This window comes from Mauremys reevesii, linkage group 3 (assembly GCF_016161935.1).
Source record: "Mauremys reevesii isolate NIE-2019 linkage group 3, ASM1616193v1, whole genome shotgun sequence".
In the NCBI taxonomy this organism is placed as follows: Eukaryota; Metazoa; Chordata; order Testudines; family Geoemydidae; genus Mauremys; species Mauremys reevesii.
In genome coordinates this window covers 65,197,624-65,225,583 of record NC_052625.1, presented here as the reverse complement: position 1 = coordinate 65,225,583, position 27,960 = coordinate 65,197,624, and the positions used below count along the sequence as shown (strand labels likewise).

At 42.0% G+C, this 27,960-nt stretch overlaps 1 protein-coding gene and 1 long non-coding RNA gene across 8 annotated transcripts in view; one reads left to right on the top strand and one right to left on the bottom strand.

The window, feature by feature from the left end:
- The window catches only part of RASGRP3 (RAS guanyl releasing protein 3), a 105,748-nt gene extending 83,118 nt beyond the window's left edge, over positions 1–22,630 (top strand). For 6 of the 7 annotated variants that reach the window (XM_039532479.1, XM_039532483.1, XM_039532478.1 and 3 more), the window contains 7 exons: positions 2,201–2,317; positions 6,200–6,315; positions 10,801–10,948; positions 16,198–16,234; positions 19,404–19,529; positions 20,913–21,277; positions 21,823–22,630. In XM_039532479.1, coding sequence (XP_039388413.1) covers positions 2,201–2,317; positions 6,200–6,315; positions 10,801–10,948; positions 16,198–16,234; positions 19,404–19,529; positions 20,913–21,277; positions 21,823–21,831 — 918 coding nt within the window. In that variant the 3' untranslated portion in view covers positions 21,832–22,630. The remainder of the gene's footprint in view (positions 1–2,200; positions 2,318–6,199; positions 6,316–10,800; positions 10,949–16,197; positions 16,235–19,403; positions 19,530–20,912; positions 21,278–21,822) is intronic. The other variant, XM_039532482.1, reaches the window with a different exon arrangement.
- LOC120402107 lies at positions 12–27,692 on the bottom strand. The gene is made up of 3 exons (XR_005596985.1): positions 27,632–27,692; positions 1,777–1,874; positions 12–26 (listed from the first exon to the last, which is right to left on the bottom strand). It is a non-coding gene; the product is annotated as an uncharacterized LOC120402107 (long non-coding RNA).
- Positions 27,693–27,960: the final 268 nt, after the last annotated feature.

Below are 27,960 nucleotides of genomic sequence, written 5' to 3'. Positions count from 1 at the left end.
GCAAAGAAAGTCCCTCGTATCTTAGTCTTGGGATTAAAAAAAACAACAATAGTTTGAGCACAATAGATTTGGAGAGTCATTTGTCACATTATTTTCTTGTTTGAATTAACTTGAGCTCTCTGGACTTGTGGGTATAGAGATTTCTCCTTCCTAAACTTGCCTCCACAGTCTCATTGTAGGAGTTATATACCTAGGTTTGCAGCTACAGAAACTACAAGAGCAGTGAGGGGAGAATGTGTGTGTGACCCTCAACTCCTAACAGCCTTGGGCCAACGGTATAACTAATTCACGCCACTGATGCATCAAAGTCCTCTCTTCTTTACAAACACAGCTGCATAGGAACCTATACCCCTTTTTCCCCCCTCTTGATGACAATGTCTAAAATCCTTTTATTATATGTGGCTATATTGATAGTTTTTAAAACACAAATTCTAAACACTACCTAAGTTTTAGATAGTTTAACATGCTCTGCCTCAAGTCACATGAGCCGGTACCCTTCTACCAGGTAGCCTGACAACCTGTGAGACTCAAATTCAGTGCTTGCGAAAATTACACAAGCACCTTTTAAGCCTTTGGGTTCTTGATCTCTCTTCAGTGTCTCACTGAAGATTTCTTCCCTGGTTGCCATCACCTCAGCCAGGTGTCTCAGAGTTGCAAGCATTAATAAATAAGTCCACCTTACACCATTTTTCATAAGGATAAGGCTATTTTGAGGCCTCCCTTGACATTTATAACCAAGGCTGTCTCAGATCTTTCACTTGAACAAGTCCATCTTGTCCTTTTTCTTCCTTAAATCACATAGTCACTCAGCGTGAGCCAGATTGTACTCTAGGTATCACATGTAGAGCTGGGTATATGTTTTTCTCTTTAATTTGCCAAATAATGCAGCTTTGGTCAAGCCAAAACTATTTGTGACAAATTCGTGAATAGTTCTGGCAAAATAATTTTTTGGAATTTAAGCACTATTCATAAAACAGGAGGGAGGTTTTAGGGCACTCACCTAGGAGATGGCAGGCCCAAGTTCAAGTCCCTGCTCCAATGACTATTTAATTAGTCACCGCTAGCAGCGCTGCCGCCACCACCATGAAACTCCCCCTCTGCTTTCAGTACCCAGAAACTAAACAAAATGAGATGTTTTGTTGCGGGTCAAATAAAATGTTTCATTTGACCCAAAATGAAGTTTGTCGTCAATTTTTTTATTAAAAATTTTGCACAATTGTCGGTTTGGGTCAAACTGAATTTTTTTTCCAACTTTTCAGAACTGCCAACGAATTGAAAAATCAGTTATTCACCCATCTCAAGTCACATGAGCTGTCAGCTACTGTTTAGACAAGAACATGCTATTCTGAAAATCAAACAGGCTGGTTGGCGCCTTTGGAGAGAAATCCAAAGGTTAGTCCCTCTGCTCAAAGGCTGTCTAAATGGATTAGGCTGAGTCCACAGTCCTCTTATGACCTCCCTAAAGTCCCTAAAGTGCCAGGAAGACTTATGACTTGTTCCACTAGGATTGGCAGCTTCCCAACCCGGCAGTCGTAACATGCCTTTATCAGAAGTCGGTAGGGCACCTATGTGGAACTCTGTCAATGTTTTCATAAACCACTAGTCTCTTCACACTACACCAAGCGTAAATGTTAATTTCAGGAGGGCACTGCTTCAATCACTGTTGAAAAAGCAGCGCTCCTTGTCCCACCTCCTCAGGGAGGACAATGTTAGTTGTCTCCAAGTGGTGTGATTCTGTGGAGGCAATCTCAGTAAGGAGAAAAGGAAGTTACTTACCTTGTGTAACTCCTGTTCTCTGATTGTCTTGTCTCTACAGTGCCACACTGACCTTCCCTCCGCCCCTCTATTTTGGAGCCTGGTTACTGTTGAAGCACCTGGAGGTAGAAAGAAACCGGAGACAGTTAGCAGGGAAAGGCTATTCATGCATGCACCCTCAATTGTCACTGCTCCTGGAGGTTTGGTGGCTGCATGCTTAGGCATAGGACTCCAACAGTATGGGGGCAATACAGTCTGAGAACTGGAGTTGTGTGAGGTAAGGAACTCCCCTCTTCCTTGAGACCTTACTTGACATCTTACCAAACAGGTTTTTCACAGCCTTGTTGATCCGATAATTTGTCATTCTGAACCTCAGTGTTACTTTAGCAATGAACTTTGTTTTATCATTAAAATTTGAAAAATACTGTTTTCTAATTTCTGTCAGCAACCTACCTCCCCAACGACCCCTAACAAGCCAGTAGTGCCACTGGAGTGGGCATCTGGAGTGTTACCAAAGCCTGACCCAACCATCATTAACAAGCACATAAGAAAGCTAGTGGATGTAAGTATTTGAGAGATTATATTATTCAAAGCAACTTTGCCTTTCCTGAGATTTCCAAGAGCAAGATGAATTTCTATTTTATAGTAGAAATTTTATAGTAACTTGTGATCTTCATGCTTGTACTGTCAGACTTTAACTTTACCCTGAAAAATCAAGATCAGGTCAGCAACCTAGTAGCCGTATGCCAAAGCATAAACTTTCAGAAGAGTTTGAAGTCAGGCTTCCCTTTTTATCGGTTCTTTTTGTAAAATGAGGTGCAAATGGATTTTGGCAGGCACCAGTGCAACTGCAATCCTTTCTGAAATCATATCCCTAAGTGCTACAGTACCTTATGTTTGCCCTGACTTGCTGGCAAACCTCATGATTCTTGGCATCAGTGTGTTAATGCAACTTTTTGACAGCTTAAAAATCAAGCAAGTCAAATTTGTACTTCAGAACCAAAAGGGCAGAATTGATTTTTATTTTATTTTATATTTTTGTTCAGGATCTGACAAACTTAGTCTAAATTCCCTGCCCCTCAATGAGTCATCTTGAGAGAGAAGCCATGCCTAGTTTAGCAGCATTTGGTAGCCTGAGCATTCTATTGGTGCCATCAGCAATGTTTCCAAACATCAGGAAAACAATTTTCTACTATAAACCTCAACTCCAATCTATTCTGGACCACAAGGTCAATAGATTTTTTTTTTTATGACTTGGTTATGATTAATCATTGGTTAAGATGAGCTCACATGATCCTGTGATATAAGGGCACCATAAGCCTGTGCTAATTTGCGGCTGCAGCACAGTTAGGACCATCTCTTGCTCCCATTTATTTAAATGGGAACAGGAGCAGGGCCTTTGAGTGCAAAGATCTGGGCTGCATTAATCCTAGAGATGAGCTATAACTAGACCTTGGTGGTTCAGATAAAATGGGAGCTGGATCTGAACAGTCCTGGGGTTTTTTGTTTTATTGTTTTGTTTTGGGGTTTTTTTAGATTTGCAAAATAAAAACTACAAGGCAATCTGTGACCCATTTCTGATTTAAATTTAGACTGTCAAGTGTCTGGAGCATATTGTACATGCTGAAGGTAGCATAGTCAGTTTCTGTCTCCCATTTTAGAGGCCGATGTCAGACATGTGGGCATAATTAGGTTGAGAATTGTGCTCTGGAGCTAACAGACCGATATCAGAAGGGCTATGTAAGGTGGAACAAATAATTTTTTTGCTAATTTAGATTCCTTTAGAACTACTTACATTTGCTCCACTGAAGTGTAACAGACTCTTAATGGGCTAATTTGCATACTGAGGAGCCAGAAGAATCATAGATTATTAGGGTTGGAAGGGACCTCAGGAGATCATCTAGTCCAGTGGTCCCCAACGTGGTGCCCGTGGGCACCATGGCGCCCACCAGGGTATTTATGTGCGCCCACCTAGTGCCCAGCAGGGGAGAGAAGCCGCAGCATCACGCCTGCTGGGGACAGAGAACTCCTGGGCTGCAGGCTGCGAGCGCCGGTGTTCTCTGTTCTCCCGGCTCCTCGCTAGCTTCTCTCTGCACTGCCCAGAACTGGTGCCAAAAAAACCCAAAACACAAAAACACCCCAAACCATTATGACTCTTCAGAATGGATGGAATGCTGCCCTAGGCATGTGCTTGCTCCACTGGTGCCGGCCCTGTATGTGAGTAATTGCTGGCACCCACCACACTCTTCTGAAAACATGGATGTGCTACTGGTCACAAAGAGGTTGAGAACCACTGATCTAGTCCAACCCCCTGCTCAAAGCAGGACCAATCCCCAACTCCCTAAATGGCCCCCTCAAGGATTGAACTCACAACCCTGGGTTTAGCAGGCCAATGCTCAAACCACTGAGCTATCCCTCCTTCCGTTAAAGTTAAAAAATCCCAAAACAAACTAGCACTCTATGGAAAGTAGGAGGTTTCTACTTTCCATAGAGTGCTAGTTTGTTTTAGGATTTCTTAAAGCCAGAAGACACCATCAGATCAGCTAGTCTGTCCTCCTGTACAACACAAGCTATTGAATTTCACTCAGTTTACTACTCTAATGAGCCCAATTATTTGCATTAGCGTCTGGATGGCTTTCTGGAAGATACGCTTTAGTCAGTCTTGATTTGAAGACATCAAGAAATGGAGAATCCCCCAGTAACATGAGTATTCACCCTCACTGTTAAAAACAATGTGTGCCTTATTTCTAATCTGAATTTGGCTTTAGCTTCCAGCCATTGGTTCTTGTCATGACCCGCTACACTAAATCAAAGAGCCCTTTAGTACCTGGGATTTTCTCCCCGTAAAGGTAATTATACACTGTAATCAAATCACCTCTTTTCTTTTTGATAAACTATATATTGAGCTCTTTAAGTCTGTCACTCAAGTCATTTCTCCAACTGTCACATCATTTTTGTGGCTCCTTTCTGCACCCTCTCCAATTTTCCCACACCCTCTTTACAGTGTGAACACCGAAACCAAATGTGCAGTATTCTAAGTGTTGGTCTCACCAAGGTAATATAGAGAGGGGAAAAAAATCCATTATTTCCTTGCTTAAACCCCCTAAGGATTGCATTGCCCTTTTTGCCAAATCATCACACTGGGAGTATATCTTGAGTTGCTTGTCCACTACGACCTCTAAATCCTTTTCAGAGTCAGAAACTTTCCAGCGTAGTTTCCCATTCCTTGTTCCTAGACATGTGACCTTGCATTAGGCTGTATTAAAACACATTTTGTTGGAATGGGACCACCTTGCCAAGCAATCCAGATTGCTCTGTATGATTCCTTATTTAACATTCCACCAATTTTGTATCATCTGCAAATTTTTTCAGCAGTGATATTCCAGATTATGTATGACAATGTTGAATAGCATCATTTGATCATTTTCCATGGACAGCTAATTTTTTTTAATCTGTCAGTTATCTAGTTCCTAATCCATTTAGTGTGTGCTCTGTTGATATTGTATAATGCTAACATTTTAATGAGAATATCATGCAGTATTAAGTCAAATGCCTTTAAAAAAAATCTAAGTATACATAAATCTACACAGTTGCATTACCAACCACATCTGTAACCTCATCAAAAAATGAAATCAGGTTGTTTGATAAGATCTATTTTTCCATAAAACGATTTTGACTTTGACATACACCTTTTTCCCAGTTTTATGGCATGTGACTTATAATTCCTTATGCATCTGTACAGTGGGAATGCAAATAGCTACAAAGAAATTAAATGAGTGTGGCAGGGGGAGGGTTTTGCTTACACTACCTTATGCAACCTTGTGAATTTGGGATACTATCTGTGTTCACATTAGGTGGTATGTAATAGATTGAGTGTGTGTGTTTGAGTGCAGGGGATCTGGATGTCAAGGTATTTATAAATAAAGTAGATTTATGAAGTACAGTAACTCCTCACTTAGTCATCCCGGTTAACGTTGTTTGGTCATAAACTTATAAAACGTAATCAAGAAAATCTGTAATATGGAGAAGAAAGTGTTTTATGGGTGCGTGGTGTTTTACCAAGTACATGATGCAAGATGAAAAGGGTTACGTTGTATGTTGCAAGAGGGGAATGATTTGACAGCATGTGTGAATAAAAGTGAGTAGGATTATTGTATGTGTGGTGGGAGCACAGCAGGATGTACATTAGGTTACTATCGAGGGCAAGTTTTCTTTGAGGAACTGGCCTTTACCCTACAGTCTAGCAGATCTGAACATGAAAGTACCAGGTACTAGTAGCGGGCATTGGATTAAATTAACCAGTTCAGCAGTGTCTGATAGGGTTGGACATTTAACTCATGTAACTGCAAAACTGAAGAGCTGTTTGGAGTCATAAATGTGCATTGATTGGATTTTATTTTGCCATTGTGTTGTCAGTGAGACAATCACTTCCTTCATCTTTCAGTCTGTTTTTAGGAACTATGATCATGACCATGATGGCTATATCTCTCAAGAAGACTTTGAAAGTATAGCTGCCAACTTTCCTTTCCTGGACTCCTTTTGTGTATTGGACAAAGACCAGTAAGTTTTTATTTTTCTTTAATTTCTTTCTTTGCTTCACTGGATTTTTAAGTTAAAGAATACACAATGCCTCTCAGACCTCCAAACTTCTTATATATATGGCTTTTCACCCAGAAACTGGAAGAGCAATGATGATTAATCTTTTACCTTTTGTTATTTTTTTTTAAATTATTATTATTTAGCATTTATATTGCAGAAGTTCCCAGGAGCCCTCCAGTTCAGGGTCCAATTGTGCTGACATTTAGACAATCCTTGCCCTGAGGAGCTTACAGTCAAAAATATGTGATATATCAGATGGATAAAACAAAGAAGCAGGCAGGTAGGGGCAGGGGAGATGGGGGTAACAAATAGTACAGAATGTGCACAATTCTTAGCCAGTTGGGGGTGGTTATCATAATTATCTAAATTTGATTTGGCAGTTTACACAAGCAGGTGACACTGATTAGTTAATTAAACCATTTAGAACATGTAAAAGAAGAATAGAAAATGGTACTGAAAATATCAGAGTGATGTGGTGTTTAATTAAATCCCTGTTTAATTAGGCCTCTGAAAATATTAACATCTTGGTGAGGTGTAGATTTAACCCTCAATACTATAAAGCACATCAGCATGTGAGATGTGCCATTATTGGATCTGGACGTTGGTGTACGACTCTAAGGTCTCTATTTGAGTGGTTAACATTTATTAGCTGTGACTGGGGATTTTTTTAATGGAATGCAAGACTCATAGACTCATAGACTTTAAGGTCAGAAGGGACCATTATGATCATCTAGTCTGACCTCCTGCACAATGCAGGCCATACAATCTCACCCATCCACTTCTATAACAAACCCCTAACCTATGTCTGAGTTATTGAAGTCCTCAAATTGTGGTTTGAAGACCTCAAGCTGCAGAGAATCCTCCAGCAAGTGACCCGTGCCCCAGGCTGCAGAGGAAGGCGAAAAACCTCCAGGGCCTCTGCCAATCTGCCCTGGAGGAAAATTCCTTCCCGACCCCAAATATGACAATCAGTTGAACCCTGAGCATGTGGGCAAGACTCACCAGCCAGCACCCAGGAAAGAATTCTCTGTAGTAACTCAGATCCCATCCCATCTAAAATCCCATCCCAGACCACTGGGCATACTTACCTGATGATAATTTGGCAATTGATCTTTGATTAATTGCCAAAATTAGGCTATCCCATCATACCATCTCCTCCATAAACTTATCAAGCTTAGTCTTAAAGCCAGATATGTCTTTTGCTCCCACTACTCCCCTTGGAAGGCTGTTCCAGAACTTCATTCCTCTAATGGTTAGAAACCTTCGTCCAATTTCAAGTCTAAACTTCCTAGTGTCCAGTTTATATCCATTTGTTCTTGTGTCTACATTGGTACTAAGCTTAAATAATTCATCTCCCTCCCTAATATTAATCCCTCAGATATATTTATAAAGAGCCATCATATCCCCCCTCAACCTTCTTTTGGTTAGTCTAAACAAGCCAAGCTCTTTGAGTCTCCTTTCATAAGCCAGGTTTTCCATTCTTCGGATCATCCTAGTATCCCTTCTCTGAACCTGTTCCAGTTTGAATTCATCCTTCTTAAACATGGGAGACCAGAACTGCACACAGTATTCCAGATGAGGTCTCACCAATGCCTTGTATAACGGTACTAACACCGCCTTATCTTTGCTGGAAATTCCTCACCTGATGCATCCTAAAACTGCATTAGCTTTTTAAGACACCCAGATCCTAGGCAATGAGCACCCTACAAATAGATATCTTATAATTTGTCTTCATGTGTAGTACCTTGTACACTTTTTCAGTTGCTTCCTCTTAAAGATGTAGCTAAGAGTGAAAAGATCCACAATAGAGCAAGTCAGAATATGAACTGGAAGGGTTTTTTTATTGATTTTTTTTTCCTCTGATGAAATTTGCTTGGGTTTTTGTTTTGGAGGAAGGTTTGAAATTTTGTAAAATTGCTCCAGCGTTTACAGGAAATTCTCAAAACTTTTCAACATTTTTTATTACTATCATCTGTCAATTTTTCACAAATACAAAGGCCAGTTTTATATTTTTGAAGGAAAGAGACGCAACCTCCATGTAGTTAACGATGCCCAGCCAATCAGAACCAAATTCTAAAAGGCAGGTCACATCCAGGTACACAGCTACAGGCAAACATACAGTGTGGCTTCATGTGCTGGGGCATAGCCTCCTACCATGCTTGTTTGCCATCCTTGTTCCTTGGTTTCAGTCAACAGGTACAGGCTACTCTTACTAAGATGTAGCCTTTTCTCCAGATCTTCCTGGGAGCAGATCAGGGCCAGGACATCAGAGTTGCTCTAATTTGTCCCGGTAGAGCATCTCATGAAACTCAGTGATTCTACAAGCTAAGAGCCCCAAGGGTTGTTCAATGTTTGGGTGAGTTTAGGCCACTAGAGCTAAAGCCCTGACTCTTTCTATATCAAAATTATACAAGCGATCTGCTTTGCACAGCTGCTCTAAAATATTTTCAGTTGGTGAAATAGAATTCATGTCTCTCAGCCTAAAGAACATACGTGGCACACCATGTGACTGCTGTATGAACAGTTACATCAGAACAATCACCTTGCCTGTTCTGAAGGTCTGGTATCTGATATGACCAGCCAGAACAACAGTCTTGTTACACAAGAGAATCTTCCTGAATCACTGTGCACTGGTGTGGTATTGTAAGGAAATTAGGACATGGAAGTTATCTTGCTGGGCTTTAGAGTGACACTTCAAGGAGATTAATGGGAGATAGCTTTTTTTTTTTTTTTTTTTTGCGGGGGGCACAGAGGAAGAGGGAAACATCAAGTATTTATTACGGGCAAACAGCAATCATTGGAAGAAGGGTAGGAGGCTTTTTGGGCCTTACAAGGATACTGTCAATAAGCATATTAATTTGGCTGATCACAAAAGTATTGCTAAATCAGTTTACATTAATATGATATGAATGCTTTAAAATCAGTATGAAAGATAGAGAATAGAGCATTATCATGAGGAGAGCTGTAGCATTGCCCTGGCACCTGAAATCTAGGATGAAGCAGCACTCTGGCACGTGTCCTGGTGCATGGGGTTGCAAGATCACTCAAATTTGGCATGGCTGCCCCTCCAGCATGGACAGAGGAGCAGCTGGGCCAAATATAAGTGGTATTGCATATCCAGCACTGCACAAATTTGGCCTGGCTGCCCCCCATCAAGTCAAAGGCGTTAACTCCCAGGCTAACTTGAGTGCTGCCATGATCCCATGTGCTGGATCACATTACTCAAATTTGACCTGTGCCGTGTGAGTGCCGAGCAGGCAGTGGGAGTGAGCGGAGCCACAGGGTGGCTGAGATCTGGAGGAGCTGCCCTACCCTGGACAGGAGTGAAACGCTGTGCTTGATGAGTACTGATGAGTGGCCAGAAGGGTCCCGTGAGGGGCTGTGGGCAAGTTGCTGGTGGACTATGGAGTGAGTGGGAAGTGCTGAGGTGGTGAGGGTATGGGGGATATGGGAGCTGTGACTGGTGGGGTTGGGGGTTTGCTGTGAGTGGGATGTATGCCAGCCACGAGTGGGGGGTGGGCTGCTAGGATAAGTAGGGGCTGATGGAAAACTTATTGCCAACCTTGTCTGGCCAGCCAGTTAAATTGGTTTTTGGAGTGGCCCAAACATAGCAGGAGCATACCAACAATTGTTGCCCTTATTTGAAGTTTGTACAGACTATTAATGTTGTAAAAACAATATGAATCATAGAATCATATAACTTAAGATCAGAAGGGACCATTATGATCATCTAGTCTGACCTCCCGCAAAATGCAGGCCACAAAAGCTGACCCACCCACTCCTGAAATAATTCTCTCCCTTGACTCAGCTGTTGAAGTCCCCAAATCCTGGTTTAAAGACTTCAAGTAGCAGGTAATCCTCCAGCAAGCGACCCCTGCCCCATGCTGCGGAGGAAGGCCAGCAATGGGCTTTTTAACTAACTGCATGGGTGCTTTGGATGTGCCTTGCTACTTAGTTTACAGTTTGGTGCATAAAAGCTGAGTTAAGCATGTCTTTTTTTGTTATGTGTGTTTGTTACTAAGGTGTGAAGTCTCATAACTGCTGTTGCACAGTTTCAGTTAGATAAAACGGATTGGTAAAATGTTGGTTGGTTATTATGGTCATGTCACACACAAGATAATCTCCCAAATCTATCTCATGGGTGAGAAAATTAGCAACTTGGGATCATTTCTGCAGGGCTCCTGCACTATAAAGTTTAGCACTACAACACTGATCATATCATCAGGAGAGAAAGCCATGCCTGCTAGGCAATGAATTTAGTTTTAGCTCTTTAATAAGGGGCAACATTATCTCTTTAGAGCATCTCAGTAGAGACTTGGTTTCTCTGCCATCTCTTTTATATATTATGTTCTGTACATATGTATTCTATATGTTTTTAAACAGTTGAATCAAAAAATGTCCAAAGTGGCAACATATTAATAGATTACTCTGAAATTATTTGAACAGGGATGGTCTTATCAGCAAAGAAGAAATGATGGCCTACTTTCTGAGGGCTAAATCGCAGCTACAGTGTAAAATGGGACCAGGTTTTATGCATAACTTTCATGAGATGACCTATCTTAAGCCAACTTTCTGCGAGCACTGTGCAGGATTTGTAAGTATGTTTTTAGCACTCTCATGCATCACATATAGACTTAGTCAGACTCAGGATATGATGAACTAACACCACAAAAAGGAAATGGGCCCCAAACACTAGTAAGGAAGAATAGTGGCTTCATCCTGGCCTAATATCTCATTACAATGAGACGCTGAAAATGTTTAATATGTGCTGTCCATATTTTCTTCCTTTGGCTTTTGGATGTTTGAGTTTTACGACTTTCTCTTTGGGAAAGAGAGGTGATGGCCTAGGAAATAAGGGACTGGAGATTCTTGGAGAATCCCTACAGAGAGCTTATCTACACGGGGAGCTAAACCATTCAGAAGTAAAGTGGCCTTAGTTAAAGGTAAAGTGAATTAAGACCACTTCTGAATGAGAGCATCCAAACAGGGGTTTAATGAACTTTACATTCACACTTTTAATGCACTTCTTTTAAATTTGCATCTTTAGTTAATTCAGTTTACCTTCTGGTGTAGCCAATCCCAGAGAAAGTGGGTGTATGGAGCAGAGGGTGTGGATGAAGAAGAGGCAGAAATTTTTCATTAAATTGCTCTTGGCACCATAACTCTGCTCAGATTGAGAAGAATGTTACAAAAAAAATCCCAATAAATCAATGGCACTTTTAGCAACATGTATAAAATATGAAAAATGATTTGATTTCTCCAACATAATGTACAAAATGTCATCAATTAATGATAGAGTCCCATCATTTAAACAAATTAACTCTTTACTGAAGCATTTCCTGAATAGTCAGCAAACCAAATATTTTTGTAAAACCAATAATAAACCTTCCACCAGTTCTGCTCAAACAAGTCATAATAAAAGAATGAATCAGTATGATTTAAATGTTACTTTTAAATGAATGTAAAATACAATCTGAAATATTATGCTGGATTACCATTTTCCCATTTGAACTTCCATTGAGGAGGTATTATTTTTTCAACACATAATTGCTTTCCATATCACTCAGTTGCAAAAATCCACTCTCCTTTAGGACCAAAATAATATCTGCCCTTTGTTTCCCTTCTTTCTGCATCTTCCTTTCTTTCTCTATCTTTGTGAGTCTTCTCTGTTCTTCCCTCTGTATTTCCTTCCCTGCAGCAATTCCAACCTCCCCATGGTCTTCACTCGCACCTATTCCCATTCTAACTGCTAAAATGATCAGCAGTGGAATAGTTAATGTTGACATTGAAGTGGCCTCATGGGGGTAGAGGAGGTCACACTTATTAAATCTGTCCTTTTCAGGCTATCTGCAGTTGCAGGAAGACATCACTGCATTGGTTACACTTGATTCACATGAGGGCTAAAAACTTGGCACTTTTTTCAATGGAAGCTGAGATGCTGCAAAATCTGTGGGTCATATAAATACACCAATCAAGATGGATCTGGCCCAGGGACCATATGTTAGACTTCTATGAATGAGAGCATTTAATGTTAAGAGATCTATTGTCTGTTCCAAAACTTTTTGTTTTATTTCATTGTGGCGAAAGCAGAAGATTTGTTAATGGATCTCGGTATATTGACAAGTAAACTATGGAAGGCTTACAGATTTGTTTTCATTTAAAAACCTCATGGTTAGAAAGAGGCAATAAATTTATCTTACAGGCTATTAAAGATCTGAAAACCGCTGAAAGCTGTTTGTGCATATAATGCACCCTTCTAATGTGGAAGATATGCTTTAGTCAAAAGTTATTGGGTTCTGGAGGCAGGGGCGGCTCTAGGGATTTTGCCACCCCAAGCATGGCAGGCAGGCTGCCTCCGGCAGTTTGCCTGCGCCGGATCCGCTGGTCCCGTGGCTTCGGCGGACCTCCCGCAGGCACGGGCCGAAGCCACGGGACCAGCGGACCCTCCGCAGGCACGGCTGCAGGAGGTCCACCGAAGCCACGGGACCAGAGGACCCTCCGCAGGCAAGCCACTGGAGGCAGCCTGCCTGCCGCCCTTGCGGCGCCGGCAGAGCGCCCCCCGCGGCTTGCCGCCCCAAGCACGCGCTTGGCGTGCTGGGGCCTGGAGCCGCCATTAAGTGGAGGAGTAACTGGATGAAATTCCATGGCCTGTGATATACAGGAGGTCTGACTAGATGAACTAATGGTCCCTCCTGGCCTTAAACTCTATGAATTTTAAGATCTATTAATTAATCTCCTACAGTGAGATAATAGGATATTCCACAAAGCAAACTGGAAGAAAACTTTATCACCTTGAGATGGTCCCCAGTTCTCTGATCTGCTTTCTTGCTTTTTCCATTGATGTCATTTTAGGAGTAGTTTTTTGGGGCCTGATCATAGAATCATGGAATATTAGGGTTGGAAGAGACCTCAGGGGATCATCTAGTCCAATCCCCTGCTCAAAGCAGGACCAACACCAACTAAATCATCCCAGCCGGGGCTTTGTCAAGCCAGGTCTTAAAAACCTCTAAGGATGGAGATTCCACCACCTCCCTAGGTAACCCATTCCAGTGCTTCACCACCCTGCTAGTGAAATAGTGTTTCCTAATATCTAAACTAGACCTCCCTCACTGCAACTTGAGACCATGGCTTCTCATTCTTGATCCTGAAATGTGCTGAGATTTCAATAGCAGTCAAACAGTGTGTCTGTGGCAGAGTGGAAATTAAACCCAGATCTCCAGTGTCCTATCCACAAACCCATCCTTGTTCTCCAAAGGACTAAACTTTTTACTATTTGTCCTGTTTTGGAATAATTCAGTACAGCTGTATTTTTCTGATTTCTGTTAAATCCAACCGAAGAATAAGAATGTATAAAAGGTGGTATTCTGGATAAAGAGAGAGGGTCAAAGATATCCCTGATGCAAATTCACTGAATCCAATGACATTGTGACAGAGGTGAAGTTGTCCCAGAGTATGTAATGAGAGCAAAAGAAATTGAACTTAAAAGCTCTTTATACATTACTCCTGCATATCAGTTCTGTTCATTCAGGGGTAGTGCAGAATTCTGAACTGATGTGGTGATTCAAAGTCAAAATGATGTGCACTGAGAGTGTACAAGGCTGAATTGAAATGACAATTAAAGGTCAGAGCTTGCCAATAAAATATCTATTATTAAACACATGTGAACATTAAATGTCAAGCAAAAATCTCTTGGCATTTGACAATGCTGAACTGATGTGGCTATTACAGGTCAAAGTTGTATCCAGTGTTGTATTAATGCAGTGGGGACCCTTCAGACATTTCCACTTAGTTCACACCTACCTCAAGTTAGCTCCCAGAAAATCTGTGTCAGACATGTTCAAACTGGCTGGGGTAGAATCTGTAACTTGGTCTCCATTGTGTAACCATCATAGTGATGTCAAATTAGAGGCTAAAGAAGGTACTATGTTGAATGGGTAGGATAATTCAAAGTCAAAATGATATTCAGTGGCACTGGTCCACAAATTAATGGAAGCAAATAATTATCAAAAACTATTTCCTGGTATGAAGAATCATAAATAACTGTCAGCAAAAAAGACTGGCAAAGTCATGTAAAATAGCGAATAGTGTCAGTTCTGGTGTCACTTTCCGAACTAATACAAATGTGTACTATTCTCATTATCTGGCCATGTAAATCAAGTTCAAGTTTAGTGTGTAAGTATTAAGAGAAAACAAAGGGAAAGGAGAACTTTAGCAATATAGCAGTGGGTATAAATTATGGACTAAATTCACCACCCACCCTTATTTTTGCTGCTGTCCCTTCTATTGTTCTTTTACCACCTTCCTTCTATCTTGGTTGCTCTATTCCACTCACCCATTTTCCTTTCCAAATCCTTCTGTTTTGCCTGCATCCCCTTACTTAGTTTTCCTTTACATCCTTTCTCCTGCCTTTTACATACTCCAGCTTTTCCATTTTCTGTTTCCTTAATCCCCAAATTTTCCCACACCTCTGCCTGTTTTTTTTCCAAATGCACTTGCGCGCGCGCACACACACACACACACACACACGTTTCTCTCCACATACCTGTTTTGGCTCTATCCCTCCACCCCCACTTTTTAAAAATGTGTTTCAGCCTTCTAAACTTGCTTTTTTGGTCCGGTTTGTCAGAAGGGCACTCCATGCTCTTTATACTGAGTTACAATGGAGCTGTATTGCTCCCGCATCATTCTCTCTCCCCCACCCCCTCAATCACTCTCTGAAGAAGTTGGAGCAGCATCAGTCAGGCTGCTGGGGAGTGGGGCAGATTTGTCCTGCTGATGGGATTGCAGATGGTCCCAGGTCCCTCCTCTCAAGCTGGGACAATTGCCTCTGGTTGTTCATCCCTGGGAGCGGCCCTCCTTTTAAATTCCTGTAACCTAAAGGATGTGGTACACAGATAATAGCTTACTGGAATTTTTTACTATCCACTTCCAAATGATCATACCTGTGTTAAGAATGGCCATACTGGGTCAGACCAAAGGTCCATCTGGCCCATCATCAAGTGATCCTTCCCCTGTCACCCATTCCCAGCTTCTAGCAAACAGAGGCTAGGGACACTTCGGAGCATGGTTCTGCATCCCTAGCCATCCTGGCTAATAGCCATTGATGGACCTATCCTCCATGAATGTATCTAGATTCTTACATCTTACATTCAAGCTAACTTTATTCAAATTTAGCAAAGCAGATGTTGCTTGTTAAGAGCCTAATACTACACCTTCCACTTGTGCAAGCTGTCTCATCTACTTCAGTGGGACTTCTGGGGTGAGCAAGGACTAATTATGGGAGAGAGGGTTGCAGGGTTGAGCCCTAGAGCTTATTTTCAAGACAGTTTTGACATTTGTCTTCAGCCATTTTTGGAAAAAAATAAGATGGCCAGAACTGTCTTTTACGGTGGGTGGGTTGGTGACTGCTATAGTAAATGAGAGCTGAATTTTTAATCTGCGTTATTTTATCCTGACATACCTGCACATCACATGCCATCCAAATAGCCAGAACATGGCTATATTAGCATTGCATAGCTAGATTACATTAAGCACTCCAAGCAGTGTTATACTTTATGCTGATTCATTTAGATAAACTGGCAATTTTTCACCCATTTCTGGAAGCAGGCATGTTCTGTGTCTCCTCTCCTATGCGAGCTTCATTGTAGGTAAGAGGAGTGAGGGTGGAAGCCAGTCTAGGTTTATCACAACTGGAGGGGGAGTTCTATCTAACAGGAAGGGTGTTGAGAGCAGTTATATCCTGTTTGTGCTTTTGTAGCTATGGGTATTTCCTTCATTTATGATCTTGTTTTCCTTCCAGCTTTCTTTTCTGATTCCTCAATGTTCTTTTGTCTTTCATTACAGCTCTGGGGTATAATCAAACAAGGATACAAATGTAAAGGTAAATACATAATGCATGGATGTTGTTTTCAAGACATAGGTATTATGATGTTTAGCACAAACAAGTCAGACTCATATTTTTGGCAAAAACCTTCTGTTCATCCAAATTTTGATGTGTCATTTGCAACAAAATTCTCAGTAATCTGTGAAGTTGTACTGTTATAGGACACCAGCTACATGCTCATACACTACAAGCCAGAAATCCAGTATGATCTCTTGTCCCACAAGGATGTAGTTCAGTGCTAGTGATTAGTAAAACTAACTCACTCCACATGACGTAGAGAGAAATCCTAGCATTTTGATTTGGCCCTGAAGCTCAGGAGAGCTATGTGTGCTGGCAATGCTCTGTCTTCCTCCTGTCTGTCTGTTGGATAAGCCTACTAGCCTCAAAATGCAATAGCAAGAATGAGCTACTTGCAAGACAGACAGTCAACTTTTTAATTCCTAGAATACGTGATAGATTGAGATCTCATTTCCAGGTTTCTTCTCCCTCCAATAAAAATTTCATTTAGAAAAACCACACGACCTGCAACTCTTGTAGTCCTGCCTTTGAATACTTTCTGCAAACTTTTTCCTTAATTGTTGAATCAGCATGTAATTTTCATGAAGTACAGGTCTACTCCAGTAAGAGACATGGAAAACAGCATTGTGGATTCCATGATTCTTGCACTTTCGTGATTTCCAGGGCTCGCTTTGGTGCTGGATGGTCCTAGATGCATGCAGGCTCCTTCTCTTTGGAGACACTCATTGCCTCCTCAGACTTCCAAGGGACAAATAACTTATGACTTTTTTTTTCAAGGTGCAACATACTCCCATTCCTGTTGGCCTGTATTTGAGGGGACTATGGCTCTGTCCATTCTCCATCTCTCCCTGCCTACTGCTGCTCAGTTGCACCTGGGGGAGGCATCCATGGCATGGTCCATATGCTCCCAGAAGCCCCATGGCAGCAACTGTGGCTAGCCACTGTTTGGTCATGCAAGGGACTGGATCTTTACTGCCTTCTGTTCCTATGTGCAACAGCACAAGGGCAAGCAGCAATACAAACCTTTATTAATAAAAAGATAGGTAGGCAGTGCTTATAATTCCTGTCCTGAAAACTCAGCTTGGGATCTGAAAGCCAAGCTGACTTCTCTCCTGTTCACACGACATCACCCATACAGTGGCCCAACTGAGATGTAGTTAAGGCGGTGTGGTCTGGTGATTAGAGCACTGGAGTGGGACTCAGGACACCTGGGTGACCATGGGAAAGACACTTCACATCTTTGTGACTCATTGCCCCAACTGTAAAATGGGGATAATGATTCTGACCTTCTTTGTAAAGTGCTTTGAGGCCTACTGATAAGTGCTGCATAAGAGCCAGGTGGTGTTTATTGTTGTTTTGTTTATTAACATGCAATTGAAATGTGCTCCTCTCCAGAGCCCGGCTGACAGGTAATGATGCATGACCGTGAGAGAGTTCAGTTTCACTTTCAGGTCCTAGCTGAGTTTGCAGGGAAGCAATTTCAAAAACCACCTGTCCCTTGTGAGCACCTGCTGCTCCATGAACCATTACAAATGGGTTCTTCCTCTTCATCTTCCAACCACAGTCTCCTTTTTCCATTTTTAAGCTTACTGACCTTGTGCCATCAGGGGGAATTGACTATTCAGATGACCCCTCCCAGTTCCCCAGCCAAGTGTCACATCCAAGAAGATAACTATATGTTCTGATTAACAAACATTGGGAGAGATTAACCATCTCCGAGTAGGATCCTAGAGTCAGTTTTATTTGTTTTTACCTTCAGAGAAGATAAAACGGCAAGTAAGAAAGGTAATGGAGGAATAGCTCAGTGGTTTGAGCATTGGCCTGTTAAACCCAGCGTTGCCAGTTCAATCCTTATAGGGGGCCATTTAGGGAACTGGGGTAAAAATTTGTCTGGGGATTGGTCCTGCTTTGAGCAGGGTGTTGGACTAGATGATCTCCTGAGGTCCCTTTTGATTCTATGATAAAGTGAGCATATTACATTTGGAAGCTGCAGCAATGGAATAAGCATAGAACCAGTCAATGTCCTTTTTAGAGTCACTTATCGGAGCGGAACTGTACTTTAACAGCGATCCGTAAAGAGTTAATTATAAGAGAGACATAAATATGATGAATTTTCAAAGGAGCCTAAAAGAGTGAGGGAGAGTCAATGGGATTTGGGCATTGATCTTCTGTAGGCGCCTTTAAAAATGCCAGCCCTTTAACTGGCTTCTTTCTCAGCTGCCTTGCCAAAGTAACAATGTGTCCAAAACGTGCAGATTTAGAATATAAATAGGGCTTCTGTTTTTCAGAGTTTGTTTAATTTGGGGTGGGGGGTGTTATTTGTAGCAATTTTTGAGTTTTATGTAGCTGTCCAAAAATCAAGGATTTTTGGGGCCTTCTCTTTGTATGTATTGCAATGAGTAATGTATATTATATATGTTACACAGTACAGTAGTGTACAGTTTATACTGTAATCAGTAATCTCTTTGTAATGTTTCCTAGCATACGTGAACATGGTTATGTTTGAAACAGCACTAAGCTAAAATCTACCGGGGAACTTTTATTGCACACCAGTAGGGTCTGCACAGACCAATGAATATACAACATGTTAGTGCACTTTAGAAATCACACTACCATAGTCCACATTAATGCTACGTGGTGACAAATCCTTAGATACCAGTAACCATATCTCATGGTTTTTCTAGTGTTCATTGGATAAATGCTGATTTTTTTTAATTGGTGGGTATTTTATCAGTGCTTATTGGTTAAACCCAATATTCAGAAGCCCTAAACATAAATAGAAGCTCCTTGAAATACCCAATGTTTGCCACACCAAACAAAAGACTCAGTTTATCCACCATTTTGGAGGTTGGTCCAGTGGAACGGATTCTTTGAAGATGGTGACCTGCTCAGATCTGCCTTTAGCCTCAGTGCACTTTCTGGTGCTGTTTAAATAAAAAAACAAAAAAAACCCACACCTTGACTGACTTGTTCGTGCTAACGGCCAATTGTCCTGGAAACCAACCATTTGGTAACCCACAAATTTCCCTTGCTTTTTGTTTTCTCTAAATCTTTCTGATCAGATGTTTGTATGTTTGTTTGTGGCCCTTAGGGATTACCAGACACTACAACTAACTCTCAATGATTTGGCAATATTTTTTTTTAACAGATTGTGGTGCCAACTGCCATAAGCAGTGTAGAGACCTGCTTGTGCTGGCATGCAGGAAGTTTGCCAGAGGTACCTCGATGGGCAGTAATCATGGTTCTCTGCCTAATAGTCCATCTCTGCCTCCAGGTAAAAGTAGCCTTTATTACTAATTTACACTCATTTTGAATGCTTTTTGACAGCACCCACCATCCAAACTGCATTCGCTCTAATTTAATCGTTATATCTGCACACAGAGCAGACTCTTGGGTGCCTAAAGGTATTCCCATAATTCATCAGCACATCCTATTGTAGTTTCCAGTTACATTAAGACCTGTTGTATTCTTCAAGGACATAATTACAGCCCTCACAGATGGGACTCCTTACAACAGTGCTTCAATTCGGCCTTTGAAGAGCGAATGCTGGAGCAACAGCTCCATTGCCATTTGAAAGGTTGCAGCCTGTATTATAATTTTTTAAAATTTAAATAATAAAAATATACCTATTCATGCTCTGGACACCCTAACATGTACGTAATAATACAGTAAAATTCACTTCTCCTGGTAGCAGGCTGGCTCTGCTGTCAGTAGTTCGGGAAGGTAGTGACGCTACTCCAGCCTTACCCAATCCTTTACTTCCCCTTGCACCATTTCTCCCCATTCATATGTTGCAAGGCCAGTGGCAGTCCCAAAATGGAGTATGGACATTGCAGATAGGGTCCGGGAGCCCTATCTGTACCACCTCCTTCTTACTGGAGCCGCTCTGGGGCCCAGAGGTGTGTTTCCAAACCACCAGGGCTGCCCAGAGGGGGAGGGGGGCAAGTGGGGCAATTTGCCCCAGGCCCTGGGCTCTGCAGGGGCCCCCACGAGAGTTTTTCAGGGGCCCTGGAGCAGGGTCCTTCACTCGCTCCAGGGGCCCCGGAAAACTCTCACGGGGCCGGGACCCCCGGAGCTTCTTCCGCTCTGGGTCTTCAGCAGTAATTTGGCGGCGTGGGGGCCCCGCCGCAGGTCTTCGGGGCATTTCGGCTGCAGGTCCCGGAGCTGAAGGACCCCCCACTGCCGAATTACCACTGAAGACCCCAAGCCCCCTGAATCCTCTGGGCGGCCCTGCAAACCACAGTAGAGCTGCCATTCCACCCCAAGAAGAATTTTGGCTGAGTCAGGTAGAACTCCTTCGTGGCTTACTGCTGCAAAGCGACCCCTTCTCTTCCCCCATCCCTAACCCTAATTTTGCCTTCTTTTAAAAAAATTCATTTTGTAAAGCTCCATGCAAACCCATTGCACTATATAATGGCTTGATGATGCCGCCCTTACTCACACTGAGTAGCAACTTACGCCAAGAAGACTCCTGCTAAAAAATCAGTGGGGCTACCCAAGGGAGCAAGGTGCTACTCTGTCTAAGTAAGGGTGGAAGAATCAAATCCTAAATGTTAAATGAATTAGTAAGGAGATGCCTGCTGAAAAGATCTTGGAAGCGTTTAGTGAACTTGAAGTTGTATATTGAAAATAAATTATTCCAATCTCTCTTCTGTAGTACAAGATGAAGTATTTGAATTCCCCAGTGTTGCTACTGGGCATCAGGACCTAGATGGCAGAGCAATCACCCTAGTGACTGGCTCTTCTCGAAAGATTTCAGTCCGTCTCCAGCGGGCTACCACCAGCCAAGCAACACAGACGGAACCGCTGTGGCATGAACCTGGCTGGAGTGACTCAGGTTCCCATACCTTCCCCAAAATGAAGTCCAAGTTCCATAGCAAAACTGGAAAGAACAAAGGCTTTGCAAAATGGGAGAATGAAAAACCCAACGTACAGGCCCATGTGGATATTGAGGCAGAGACCACAGAGCATATGCTGGATGAGAATGGAATAGAAACACTCCAAGAAAGACAAGAACCTGAGGTGGGTAATAAAGCATGAGCATGTCTGTTTAAAATCCGCTACTACTCAAGGTGTGCATAAAACTGTTTTATGTGCATTTTTTAAATGCTGGTTCTTTGCTTACATTTTTGCTATCACTTAATAAGATTTCACTTGTTAAACACTAAACTATCAAAATATATAAGCATCTATTTTCTATAAACCCAGACTTCGTTGTGTGTCTTATTTTTTACTCTAACACTGGGGATGATTTTTTTTGTGCTTTGGCCACGTGCACTCTTAGAAGTCAGATGTTCTACTTTCGTGGATTATTTGCTTTCTGAAATATTTAATAAGTAGAATAATCTGTGAGTAATTAGACCATATTCTGTCCTGTTGTGCCAGTGTAAAACAGAGTAACTCACTGGGTTCAATAGAATTTGGACCTGATGGACACTAGTGTACGTGAAAGCAGAACATGGCCAGTTACTGGAAGGAGCGGTAAAAAAAGATGATATCCTAGCACAGTTAGTCAGTAATGGCAGTGGAACTCTGAGGTGTAAAGAGTGCTTGTTTTTTGTTTACAGGATAGCTGATTGCTTGCCCTGAAAGATGGAGGACAATTAAGATGGCCATAAGAACACAGCAAGATATGGAATTCGGTAGACCACTCTTTGGCTATGGGAATGAATTCCTGTACCTCATGTTTAAACCTTATGAATCCAGCAGACCTTCCTGTTATCTTATTTAATAGGATGTTAGAGTCAAAATGCACTATTTATTTTCTCACAAGTAAGTCACCTGGTGAACATTGCTTAGACAGAGCACAACAGTGTGTTATGTGACTCAGTCTTCTGGTCTATAATTTTTTTATAGCGATATGCCCACAGGTGGAAACTGTCTCTACACCCAATCCTACAGTTCTACAAACCAATGAGGATGGATTTTATCTTCTTTGAAAGCATTACATCAGCTCATTGTGTCTATATATGGCAAAGGTGATGAGGATGGCATCTGAGTACCCACGTTTATTTGATAAAGCTCCTTATTCAGATGCTCATAATGGTCTTTTATTTGGAAAGAACTGAGTTTATGTTTGTTGCTAAGTCTCAAACAGGAGACTTTGAAAACGTCAGAATTAAAAATCCTCCTCTAGGATGCATTCCTTTGCACACCGTTTTTCGAACTTTTAAGATGTTTACATTGTTCTCATTAAACCTGTGTGTATTGATGTGCAGCACATGTTTATAATACAGGGCCATATGAGAAGAGTCTTTCAAACATACAACATGTGTAAAAGGACTGTAGGAATTTCAGGACAAATATCATTATTCATATGTCTGGTTATACAATAAATGGACAGATGCCCTTTCCCCCAGCACTGATTATGGTAAAATTAACATGTAATAAACATTTTAGTTTTACTTTTTTTAATGTCCTTCTTTTAATCAAACTGAAAATATCTAAATAAAATTTAACACTAGATTTAATTAACAGCAACCTTGAATTTAGGAATTTCACTGTCTCTGTGTCAACTTGATCATAGTCAGTGTCCCTCACAAGCTGGTACTTGGACCTGTACCATGAACACACATGTGTATTGATTTACTAGTTTGGGGCCAAGTACTATTAAAATAAAAACCTCCAGGGGCTTATGTTTTTAAATCACCTGGACACTTTGGAAAATCCCACCCTTAAATTTTCATAACTCAAACTGACAGTCTGGTTTGGATTAACTCAGGTTTATACATGAAGGTAGAAGAGAAAAAAACAACCAGAAAGACGATCTCTCTAAGATATCCTGAGGACCTGAGCTAGCTATGGGTTTCAGCTTGAGAGGTGTGATCCCTTCATTAGAATCTCAGCATCTCTCAAGATCAGGCAACTACTTGTGTAAACTAACTGACCCATAAATCAGGACTCCTCTTGTGATTGCAAGTCTCTAAATGAAGTTTGTAGTTACAGGCTCCTTTGTCTGGTTCACAACCTGTATCCTGCATGTTTCTCCTGCTTGGAAATCAGTAACTGAAGCTTGTAATAAAGCTGTGACCCATAATTAAAATAGGAGCAGGAGGAAATCTTGCTGCACCATTTTAGGAGGAGGAAAAGCTGTGGGAGAATATTGAGTTCCCAAGCCAGGTTGAGGAAGGGGACCTATGTCCTCCTTGTGTTAACCTCAGTGTGTGACACACACAAGTGCCAATAATCATTGGTCTAGATTTCCTGACCTGTGTCACATGACACCACATGATGGGATCAGTACACACAGCTTCCACATACACAACAAAAATTATCTGGTAGAGGAGTTTAATGTAGTACATTGTCTGTACTGTGAAATATGGAATTAACCTGAATTGCTCCTATTAACACTTCTTAAATGAAATGTAGATAACTGACTACATTCATTTAGGAATGAAAAGTAAATACCCTAACTCACAAATTAGAAAACATGAATTATTTGGGAATATGTTGGCAGCCTGGTTTGGTTTACTATAAATTAGGCAGAAAGGATATAGTTAAGATTAAATGAACAGCCAAACCAGTTAGAATGCACACTTGTCCTTTTGTGTAACTTCTAGAGCACCTGCTGAGCCCCAATGCAGTTGTGTAAATGTTTACTGACTACTAGCTGCAGCATCTTGCTCAAATTCACAGTCTCTCATTTTACCTGTTTTTCTTCCTGAGCACAAATCCAGGAATGTGTGCTTGGAGACACTTACAGGTCCTGAAAGCATTTATCTAATCTGTCAACTAAGCAACTACAACAATCTTTCCTCCAGACTTTTAGCAGTTGATGTCTCATTATTCACTAGAACTATAAATTTAATCATTTAAAAGCTGGAATTCTACATTTTCCAATGCTGTGAAGCATTAGTTTATAAAAATTGTATGGAGCAAGACACTAGTTCTTAACTGTTAGACTTCGTCTTTGGTCTAGTAATGCTTTTTTGGTATTGGTCCAGGATTGGGTCTCTTAGTTTCAAGTGTTCCATTGTTATTTAACAGTGTCCTAAAACCTATTCTCACTTTACCAAACCTGCAGAATTGATTCGTGTTGAGAAATTGAGGGAGTGTCTGAAATCCTATAATCTGGCTGTGCTGGAGAGTGGCATCTAGATTTTCTTCTGCACAACCCAAGCTAGTGCATTTGGGCCATGTGGAAGGAGATCTGATTCTTGCTATGAGGAAACGTCAATGGATCTGGCAGATCAAATTGAGCAGAGTCAGGCAGCCTCTCTGGCCTAAAGTAGCACTGACAAAGCAAGAGTGAACAAATCATCTTGCCTGAGTGAGCTTCATCCAATATGGGAGGCCCTGAATGCACTAAGATGCAACCACTGAGCAGATGCTAGGATTCTTTATTGATGGAGATTCTTAGTGCTGAGGAGTGCGGGTAACCCTTAAAAGCACCACAACATTGCATGGTTATGGTCCCAATGATTTTTCAGGAAACATGTACTCTGTTCACTAGGTTTACCACCTCCAAGATGCAGGAAAAAATGGTCACTGGCCAAGCCCTCCATCCCAATCCTCAGGTGAGACTCCTTACCATCCCCTCCCAGGAGCCCCTGCCTCCCACCTTACTCCTTACCCCTCTCTGCTGGTAACCCTGGAGTTTGTTCTACTGCCTGGTTGCTGAGGTTTTGGTAGGTTGACAGCCCAGGATTACGTGCTGGCTGCACTCCCAGCCACATGATTTTTGCTGTAGTTAGAAGATTGATGTATGGCCTTGGAAAAATCCCAAGTGAAAAAACAAACCCTGGCACATTAAATCTTTCCACTGGCAAGGCAGTACAAAAACTGGCCAGGCTGATTTAAAAAAAGCCATGTGGCAACCCTACTCTGAGCAAAAGCTGTGTCCTCCCAGGTGCAAGCCCTGAAACCTCAGCCTGGGCTTGGAGAGTGAAGTTGGGCTCACTCCCATTTCACACATCAGTAAATGAAAGTCCTGCAACCCTTCAGTGACAACTGTGCCATTAGAGAGACTGCACAAGGGTAATTGACTGGCATTTAGTGACCAATGCAACTGATAATGGACAAGCAGGAACAGAATCCAGTGCACTCTGTCACTCAGCTTTCTTGGCTCTTCAGGGCCAAAAAGAGTGTAAAACAATGAAAACTTATTTTGGCCACTCAAGCAGGCAGATGGGTCTCTGAATACATCCAGGAAAGAGATCTGTTGAGTTAGAAGGTACCATTTTTACGCAGTCACTTTTCAGAGTAGAACAGCCCATTACTCATGCTCTAAACAAACTACTGCTGGCCACTGCTTACTCTAACCTACCTTTTCTGGAGATGCTGACAGAAAAATCTGATCCTACAGTTCCTTTGATTAAACAGGCTTCAATCTTGCAAATACGTCATCTACATGCTTAACTTTACTCATTCGAGTAGACCCATTGAGTTCAATGAGAGCTACTTCCATGTGTAGTTACTTATGAGCAAAAGTCTTTGCAGCAGAGGGGCCTAAGGTGGTGATAGTGAGAGAAGATTACAGAGCAGCTAACTGGAGAATAGTTCTCTTGTAACAAATTGTTCCTTGAGTGTTCCAGGCGTATTCCCACTCATGGGATTTGCTGGTGGGTGCAGCTCAGATGGTGGAACCTTCGCAGAGCAGTGCACGGAGCACTCATGTGCCCCTTCGACACATCCCCTCACTGTTCCTGAGTGTTCTGAGAGCAAGGCTATAAAAGGGGGTGTGGCGCCCTCAGTTCCTTCCAACTGCAGCAGCAGATGGAGGTGAGCCTCTGTAGATCCATCGGACCCAGATCCTTCTCATTAAAAGAAGTCACTTAATGTAACTTTAGTGTGTGTTAATATAATGTTAAGCTTGCTTAGTTGTTCTTGAGATTAAACTAGTTAAGACTGGTTCCGACTGGCTTTACAAAGTACACCTCTTGTCCAGCGATCTCCCCAGAATCCGTTGCCTGTACCAGATGCTTGGTCTGAATCACTTCAGACTGGGATGTGTCGAAGGGGCACATGAGTGCTCCGTGCACTGCTCTGCGAAGGTTCCACCATCTGAGCTGCACCCACCAGCAAATCCCATGAGTGGGAATACGCCTTGGAGAGAATCACTCTCATTCCAAGTGTTCTATCTGCAGCATGTTTACCCGAAAGGTGCACAAGGAGCACCCAGAACAGGCTGCAAGCCTTATTACTGCAAGAAGTTCTGTCTGCAACAGCTCCCAGATCTGACTCCATTTAAGGGGTCTTTGTCTCAGGTGAAAAGACTAGTGAGTGTCTGCTCTTGACACCTCGGGGGTAAGATGAAGAGAGCTATACAAACGATTTCCATATCTGCCCCAGCACCAGGATCCAAGACCTCGGGGCAGTTAGTTCTCAGGTTATCGGATTCAACCCCAAAGTGCTCAGAGACTCCCTCGGTGCCGACCTTTGAAATCAGAGCCACACTGCATAAAAAACCTTTGGATAAAGCTCCAGTTAGCAGAGCTAAATCAGATTCAGGAGACTCCTCAGATCTGGATCCAAGAACATCAGATCCTAAATCCAAGCCTAAGATTCCAGTTCAGGGTAAATCCCTGCCTAAGAGTCATCCCCCAGTTCTGAAGATTGCATTGGATCTGAAGATCATTCCAGAGCCAGCGGTCATCTCTATATCACCCTGCTACTCTGCACCAACCTTTACTATGGTGCTGCAAGTGCACCATACAGATCCACAGTTGAATCCACTGCTGGATCCACAAAGGACAAAAATTATTTCTTTTCCCTAAAGAGGATAAAAGGAAGGTTCGTGGTAAGTATCCTCCTCAGAAAATACCAGGCAGTGATGTTAGGTTATCAATATCACTAATGTGGAAAAAGGTGTCCATGGTTGCCAAAGAGCAAAGGAAGGTGGCCAATGCCTTGGTAATGGAGGGTCAGACAGTAGCTAACCTATGCTTAGAGCTTCTTTTCGTGCGTCAGATTCAGAAGTGTGTGAACAATTGCGTCCTCTATCGTGCTACCCAGACATGCTTGGCTGAGATCTTCTACTTTCCCACCTGAAACCCAATGGAAGGTAAAAGACCTTCCCTTCAAAGGTGATGGGTTATTTAGTAATCAGACCAATGAGACACTGGAAAAGATGAAGCCCAAGAGGTCGACGGCAAGATCTCTGGGTATCATCCTCCAAGGAGAAGGATCTTGGAACTTGGCTTCAAGTGCCATAGGCAGTCCTAACACCTTCTTCTTTGTAGTCATCTTGTTCACAAAGATGTCATTTTCAACACCAGCAGCCTCCTCATACATAACTGGAGTAGAGGAGGATGCCTTTTAAACCTTGAATGAAGGGAAAGCAACCTTCAATTTTGACTTTAGATTCCACCATCAAGCCTCAAGTTTGATGTAAGATTAGGAGCTTCAAACCAATCTGCATCTACCCTTCATTCCTACCTTTTGGAGACATCAACACTTGGAATTCACATTGGACAAATGGATTCTGGAGATCACGGGAAATGGTTATGCCATTCAATTAGATTCCCTTTTTCTTCCCATCCCTATTCAGGGACTCCTCTCGTGAGACAACGTTAAGAGAAGAGGGTCACATCCTGTTGGAAGCAGGAGTCCTAGAGGACGTGCCAAGGTCCTAGAGTCCTAGAGGACGTGCAGAGGTCAAAAGATTCTACTCCTCATATTTTCTGATAAAAGATAGAAGGCTTTGCTCAATATTAGATCGACGGAATCTCAACTACTTTAATCAGAAAATTCTGTTTCCACATGTT